The sequence below is a fragment of the Bison bison genome, unplaced genomic scaffold, assembly GCF_000754665.1.
Source record: "Bison bison bison isolate TAMUID 2011002044 unplaced genomic scaffold, Bison_UMD1.0 scf7180017862275, whole genome shotgun sequence".
Taxonomy (NCBI): Eukaryota; Metazoa; Chordata; class Mammalia; order Artiodactyla; family Bovidae; genus Bison; species Bison bison.
The window spans coordinates 1,049,848-1,057,761 of NW_011492847.1; the positions used below are offsets into that span (position 1 = coordinate 1,049,848).

Consider the following 7,914-nt stretch of genomic DNA (forward strand, 5'->3'; position numbering starts at 1 on the left):
CATCAGCTTCATGAAAATGCTCATCTTTCAGAGTCTCCAAAACCAGACACACCAGATACCCCTGAGAATCCCCCTCCTTCAGGTCTTCATCACCACCACCACAGGCACAAGGGTCCCCAAAGACAGGGTCACTCAGATAACTGTGATACACCAGTAGGAAGTGAAAGTTTACAACCTTCTCTTCCACAAAAGAAGCTCTGACGAAAGAGATGCATAAATCAGTTACTCTGACAGTTTCCCAAAGATTCAGAATCTGCTTTGAGTAGCTGCTGTTGCCACTGTCGACATCTGGTATTTGAAAAAACAGGGTCTGCAATCACCTGACAGTGTACAGAAAAGCTCCCCTCTTTGTGTAGCTGACAGGGCCTTTTGGCGGAGGAGAATGTCATTGAATCTTGACAGTGACGTTTGCCTCCAGCTGCCTGACAGGCAGCAGGTCAGCAGCTCAACCCCACAGAAGCCAGCACCAAGTGAAGCTGAAAAAATAAGGCCAAAATGTGAAAATGACCTTCAAATTAAATATATGAAATTGGATATATTCCCCAAGTCAATCTACACAATTGCATTTCCAGCATTTGTATAAGGTACCTAATTAACAGTGATCCAAAAATAGGAATTGGATTTGTGCAAACATGGAGAAATTGACTTCCATAAAATTTAAGTCAAAGAAATTTTGACCCAAACCATATTTTTATTCAGCTGAGAGGTGGTTGCAGCGTTTGGTTAGCATGTCTTTCTTTTTCTTTTTCCAGTATTCTACTTGCGTTAATGAGAACAGAAACATAAACTATAACCTAGGGGTTTCTGTTGGATGGTTGGCAACTGAGAATGGAGGAAGAACAACAAAGACATGTTCTCCACTTTCTTATTTCTCAAAACAATGTTATCTTCGTCTTTTTAATCTTAGGTTTTTAACAGATTAAACCTTTAAAGCAAGAAGTGAATTCTGTCTTTTCAGACCCAGAAATACACATGAATACTTTGCTATGATTACATTTTAGATATTCATTTATACTTTTCTATATCTAAGACTCATATCTTGATTTTTACTATCATATATGAATGAAGCCTTTATATCTTGTTTTTTTGCCAATCTTGAAAGATAGATGGGAAAAGATAAAAGAATGTTGTCTAACTCTTGATTGCTTAGAAAGTATTTCCATAGTCAATGATGGTTCAATAGGCAAACCAGGTCCTATAAACCTGAATTTTTTTTATGGTCAATACTGTTAAGCAGAAATGTAGAACAGGACTGGCAAAAATGTGGATGTTTAAATTCAATAAAAAAGTTTAAAGCTTTTTGTTTTCATTGTTGTTATTACTTAGGTAGTATGTTATATTGACAATCAAAATTAATTTTCAACTGCTTTTAAAGAAATTAAATAGCAACTAATGAATCTACTCAAAACCGTCTACGTTTAAAGCGAGGATCTTTGCCAACAAGTTTAACTTGAGAATCTTTGCTGACAGAGAGGCGTTGTTCTAAATCACGAACGGTATTACGAAGAACTGCAATCTCCTTGTCTTTTTCTTCCTGAAGATGTTGAAGTTTCTAAATGGAGCAGAACAATTTTGTTATTGCAGTTCATAAATAATACAACTAAGTATTAATACAAGGAACAACAAAACAGCAAAAACGATGCTTCTGGTTTAAGTAGAAGAAGGTATTTAAAAAGATACCATATTTTAAAAGGTCTATAATTTTGTTTATGTAGGCATTAACAGGGTAAAACTGGTGTAAGGACAAAAAACACACATTAGCACTATTTGTTGAACAAGAAGAAATATGCTATCTGAGTATCTAAACAACTTCAGAATAGTAAGTCAGCTTTAGTTCAAAATACACTGTGGAATTCCTGAGATAGTCCAAAGAGTCAAAGGACTTATCTAATGTTTTAATTTACTACTAAGATTTACTAGTTTAAATTGAAAGTGACTTACAAAGATTATTAAAAATTTAATGTCTCATAGTGGGATAAATATATTTTCAGGAAAACTGCTAAGTATATTGTTTTAAATATAACTTTTATGGAAACACATTAAGAATTTTTTTGAGCAACAATCATGGAAGAAAAACTCACGTACCCTTTTGTAGATACTGTGTGGTGAAACAGTAGAATCTGGATATGATTTTGTTTTAGTTTGAACTCTTGCTAGCTTGGCATCAAACTGAATCAAGTTTAAAAAGAAAGTTGAGAACATTCTAGTTAAATGAAACAATTGTTTCTATAAATATAATCCACTATATTCTTAGATGTATCATCTGTAGTTCAATTGTATTCACTGTATAACAGAAGATAGAAAAGTCTTCAGAACAAGGATTACCCAAACAAGATTGACCCCAGCTGCACTTTAAAATTATCTGGGCAGGTTTTTTAAAGAACCGAATACCTGGATACTACCTTAGAGATTCTGGGCTGGGGTCAGGAGCATTTTTCCTCAAGACATCCATTGATTCTATCATGTAGGGTTAAGAATCTAGTTAACTAGGGTTGAGAATCTCATGAACTTAAAGGTAGATAAAAATACTTTCATGTTGCTATGAGTGTATTTTGTAAAGAAAATGTAGTGTAATCAACAGTCATGGGAAAACATTTAAATACCCTTCTATAGAAACTGTGAGGCTAAATAGTAGAATTTGGATATGATTTTACTGATTTAGTTTGAATGCTTGCTGGTTTGACATTAAGCTGTATCAGGTTAAAAAAATTCTCATGGGCCATTCTTACAGGTCATGTTTTTTTGCAAAATCTTCAATTATTTTTCCTTCAGGTTGAGTTTATAGTGTGAACTAAGAATAAACTCAGTGAGATCGTGTTCTGGTTTGGGGAGAGAATGGATAGTTACAATGAAGATGAATAGCAAGTAAAAGTCGCTCAGTCGTGTCCGGCTCTTTGTGACCCTATAGACTGTATAGTCCATGGGATTCTCCAGGTCGGAATACTGCAGTGGGTAGTTGTTCCCTTCTCCAGGGTATCTTCCCAACCGAGGGACTGAACCCAGGTTTCCTGCATTGCAGGCAGATTCTTCACCATCTATCTTTCTACACATTTATTAGGAAAAAAATAGTTATTTATTGTAAATGAAAAACTTCCAGTTGGTTCATTAGGGTTTCACAATTACTGCTGAGAAGAGAGTAACGTTAAGGATTAGAAACACTCTCCCTACTGCTAGAACAGTAGTCCTTTTGGCTGCATTGACTCAGCTATCAAATGTAGGTAATCTTTGAGCTGTCTCTGCAGGCAGAGGAGATAGGACCCTCTGTGGAAATCAGCACCTTTTGAACGACTGGAGTCCCACCTTGAGGCCAAGTGCTGAAAGGCAGTGTAACAGTTGTGCAGGGTTTGAGCATTGCATGCTATGGATGAAGAATAAGCATGTGTGAAACTGTCTCACAGGCTTGTTTCTAATCCTGAAATTTATCTCACTGTGATGACAAAGAATGGCCTAGTCTAAGGGATGTATCCTCAAATTCAGCAGAGCCTTAAACACTTACCTCTAGCTGTAGTTTGATCATTTCATTTTGTTTTTCCCTTTCTTGAGTTCTTAACTTTGCATTTAACTCGGAAATTTCCAACTCCTTTTTCTCTATCAGTTCTTTATTCTTTTCTTCGCTTAATTTGACTGAATAAAAAAAATTCACCGTAACATTTCAAAAATCTTAGAAGATTACTTTTTTGTATTTTAAAAAATGACAAGAAAGTACAATTTATTAATAAAAACGTATTTTAGAAACTGTTTATGTGCAGGGTAGCTTTTATATATTTTTAACAAGTCCCTTAAAAATGATTGAAACAAAAGGGCTGCCCATTGAATGCTTTTGAATAAGTAAACTAATTTGTACTCTTAAATATCTAGAGAATAATGTTCTCTGAATGCCTGGAGAATAGGAGATTTATTGGTTAAAGAGACACACAAAGCCTGGGTTCCTATGTATAGAGGGCTTCACATCACAGGATGACTAGAGCTATACCAGCTTGTTCTGGCTCCCTCACTATTTCCCTTCATAGGCATTTTTGTCCAGTAAATTTCTGAGTTTCTACTCCCATCTCGGTGGTTCCTTGGAGGATCTGAATCAGCACAAGAAACAGTTAGGATGGGCACTTACCACTTTGTGAGGAAGAGGACGCCATCATCAGTGGTATGTGGAGGACTGGGAGTTCCTAGTACACCACAGGGGTCTGATTACTCAAGATTTTGTTGTTGTTGTTTAGTCGTTAAGTTATGTCCAAATCTTTTGTGACCCCGTGGAGTGTAGCCTGCTAGGCTCCTCTGTCCATGGGATTTCCCAGGCAAGAATACCTGAGTTAGGTAGCCATCTCCTTCTCCAGAGGATCATCCCAGCCTAGGGACTGAACCCACCTCTCCTGCATTGGTAGGCAGATTCTTTACCACTGAGCCACCAGGGAAGCCCACTGAAGGTTTTATCAGCAGTTATCTGGGAAAATGTCCTGGTGGAGGTGAATGCCTTGTAGGTATAATAGTTCAGACATTTGAAAGATGAGAAACAAAGCCCACAAAGACAGGAGAGTTATTTATCGCTAAATTAAATTGACTTCCTGTGTGTGTATGCTCAGCTGGTTCAGTTGTATCTGACTCTTTGTGACCCCATGGACCACCAGGGTCCTCTGTCTCTGGGATTCTCCAGGCAAGAATACTGGAGGTGAGTTGCTGTGCCTTCCTCTGGGGGATCTTCCCAACCCAGGGATCGAACCCGCGTCTCTTACATCTACCTGCATTGGGATAATAAGAAACAGAGCTGTTAGAAGGTAAAGATTTAAAGAACAGGTGTGAGAGTCAGAGGGTCTCTTTGGAAGCCCATAGACAGGCTCTTACAAACTCTAGTGGAAGCGCAGGCACAGCTGAGCAACAGAATCTAATCATTAAAGTTGCAGAACTCCAGAGAGGTTTAAATGCTCAGCAGAAACAGGTGTGCCATGCTAAATCCTGGTTGGAAACACCTAATATCCTAAAAAATAGGACAGGGGTATCTGGATCAATGCCTATGAGGAAACTGCTTTGACAGCTCCCCTAAATGCTCAGAATTGGCAGAAGTGACCTACCTTTTCCTAGGAAGAGCTAGCCCTTAGCTTAACTGATGAAAGATGCTACAGAGGCTCTTCTCCAAAACTGCCCCAGCCTCTTCTTTTGGTGGCTAGGCTAATAACTAGGGTTAAAGCTCAGTATCACCTGGCTGGGGGAGTACCGGGGCTGGTAAGTGGGGAAAGTGAATATACCCCAAAGAGCTGCAAGAATTAGCTAGGTTGTATTGGGAAGAGCCATGTGAATACCTTTGAGAAGGCACTTTTGAGGGTGCTGGATAGAAGACGACAGAAATTAAGACTTAGGTAAGCAAGAATTAATAGACTTGAAGATACTCTTTAGGGTCAGGGGACATAATACCCTAGCAAGGACCCAGGATATGGGGCAAATTCTGTTGGAGTAGCCTTAGACCTCTAGAGAAAGCACTGGCCAAAACAGAGTGAAATGGCAACACCTGGGATGCCCTGGCAGCTAGCGAGAAAGGTATAAGGAGGCTCTCAAAAGTTGGCATGCTTGAGTAGATGTATCTTGTGAGGCAAGAAAACGCACCAAAGGATTATGTTCCTTAGGAGGACACAGAAGGCACACTATTAATCAAGCCACAGGGAATGTGCTGGTGAGAGACAAACCAGCATCACCAAGAAGTTCAACTTTCACTCTTATCTGCAAGTTAGGGCTGCCAGTAAGAGGTTATAAAGTTGGGCTCATTAATATTCATGAATGGTGTCCCCCTTCCCCCACCAAGTTATAGAAGCCAGATGATGGTGTTTAACTGCCAGAAGCCAGGAGGCCACAATTACTATAATGACCAGAAAGGTCAGAAAGCAGCCAAAGGGGTATTTTTGAGAATCATAGAGTTAGTTAACAGATGAGCAGTAAATGCTGCTTAACAAGTACAAAAGAAATAAGAATGGAGGAACAGGAGGCTGAGGGCACATGGCCCCATTAAAAATTATTTTTTGCTCAGTTTCCTAACCTGAACCAAGGTTTTGACCTAGAACCTGCTGGCTGAAAATACACAATTAGGTCCCTAGGAGGAAGAACACTTCAACAACCCCTCTTCTAGGTTTCTCCTGAGGAAGAAACGTCCATAGAAGTATGGAGAACCTGCTGCCTGAACTCCAATGGAGAAGGAGGTACGTGTAGCATAAGGAGGGAACTGTTGTGCCCATGAAAATGCATCTTTCAGATCTCCAACTTCAGGGACCGTAACTGACTCATTGCTTTTCATGACCATGTTTATGCTGAGGTCACGATTCCCAAGAGCTGCTCCTAGCCACTGACTGAACTTGGCATGGATACTAAGGCAGAGTTGTTCCTGAGAGTTGTAGAACTTGGTTGATGGGCAACTTTGGCCCAACTTTGCTGACTTTTTTCTTATAAATGTGTCACAGACTGACTTCTCCTGTCCAGCACACCTTTCTTCCTTCTCTTTTTCACATCGGTTCAACCTGTAACAGCTAACCCATCTCCCCCAGTTCCCTCCCTATCTATCTTCACAAATGTTTTCCTTTACAAATCTCTTGAATGTCTAATTCTATCTAGGCATCTGCTTCTCAGAGAACCCAAAGAAACAGCAAAACTCTTTTCTAAAGTGGTTGTGTAATTTTACAGTCCCACTGGTAATGTATGAGAATTCCAATGCTCCATACCCTCACCAACACTTGGCACTGAGGTTTTGAGTCCACGGGGTCGCAGAGAGTCGGACATGACTGAGTGAACAACAACAGAAGGTGCAATGTGGTATCTCACTGTGGTTTTAATTTGCATTTTTCTACAAACCAATTATGTTGAACATGTTTTCATGTGTTTATTTTCATCTGTATATATTATTTGTGTCCAAGTATTTTGTTCCTTTCCTTATTGGGTTGTTTGACTTATTATTGAATTAAGAGTTCCTTATAGATTTTTGAACATAAGTTCTTTATCAGTTATGCGTTTGTAAGTATTATCTACTGGTCTGTAGCCTGTCTTTTCATTTTCTTTTGTGTTGAAGGACAGAAGTTAATAGTTTTTGATGTTCAATTTAGAATTTTTTCCTTTATTGTTTGTGCTTTGTGTTTCTTTGTAAGAAACTGTGGCTAACTCAGGGTCACAAAGATTATCTGCTATGCTTTCTTCTGGCTGTTTTATAGATATAGGTTTACATTCAGATCTATTATTCAAGTTAATTTTTGCATACGGTGTGCATCTAGGCTTGTTAAGAAACTTTTTAATACCTTTATGAAACCAGTTAACTCTCAACATTAGTTCATGAGACCTACTTTGCTAAAGGAAGAATATTTCATTCTTATTGAATATTGAATATAATTTCTTAGAGAAATTACATTTCATTCTTAGTGAATAGTGAATATAATTTCTTAGTGAAATTATATTCAATATGATGAGTATATAAATATCAAAGCTAACTTACATTTTATATTAATTTTACAATAATATTAACTATCTTACATAAATGTTAAATTCAAACTCCATGAGTCCAATTTATAAATGTAATTTATATCACATAAGTATAAAGAAAGCAACAAACCTAAATTGAGATGTGTAAAGGCAGTGTTTACTCAAGAATACTGGTAATTACTGAAAAAAATTATATATGCATGTAAGTTTTTTTATGGTATCTGCAGTTCAGTCGCTCAGTCGTGTCCAACTCTCTGCGACCCCATGAATTGCAGCACGCCAGGCCTCCCTGTCCATCACCAACTCCTGGAGTTCACTCAAACTCAGGTCCATCGAGTCGGTGATGCCATCCAGCCATCTCATCCTCTGTCGTCCCCTTCTCCTCCTGCCCCTAATCCCTCCCAGCATCAGGGTCTTTTCCAATGAGTCAACTCTTTGCATCAGGTGGCCAAAGTATTGGAGTTTCAGCTT

General features: G+C 38.5%; 2 protein-coding genes across 2 annotated transcripts in view; one reads left to right on the forward strand and one right to left on the reverse strand.

The window, feature by feature from the left end:
• The window catches only part of SEPP1 (selenoprotein P, plasma, 1), a 9,718-nt gene extending 8,419 nt beyond the window's left edge, over nt 1-1,299 (forward strand). The window contains 1 exon segment of the mRNA XM_010832812.1: nt 1-1,299. This exon segment is cut by the window's left edge and continues 30 nt beyond it. Coding sequence (XP_010831114.1) covers nt 1-519 — 519 coding nt within the window. The 3' untranslated portion in view covers nt 520-1,299.
• CCDC152 (coiled-coil domain containing 152) overlaps nt 38-7,914 on the reverse strand; it is a 36,993-nt gene continuing 29,116 nt past the window's right edge. Inside the window, exons 6-8 of the mRNA XM_010832811.1 lie at nt 3,497-3,624; nt 2,086-2,169; nt 38-1,552 (exon numbers count right to left, since the gene is read on the reverse strand). Coding sequence (XP_010831113.1) covers nt 1,403-1,552; nt 2,086-2,169; nt 3,497-3,624 — 362 coding nt within the window. The 3' untranslated portion in view covers nt 38-1,402. The remainder of the gene's footprint in view (nt 1,553-2,085; nt 2,170-3,496; nt 3,625-7,914) is intronic.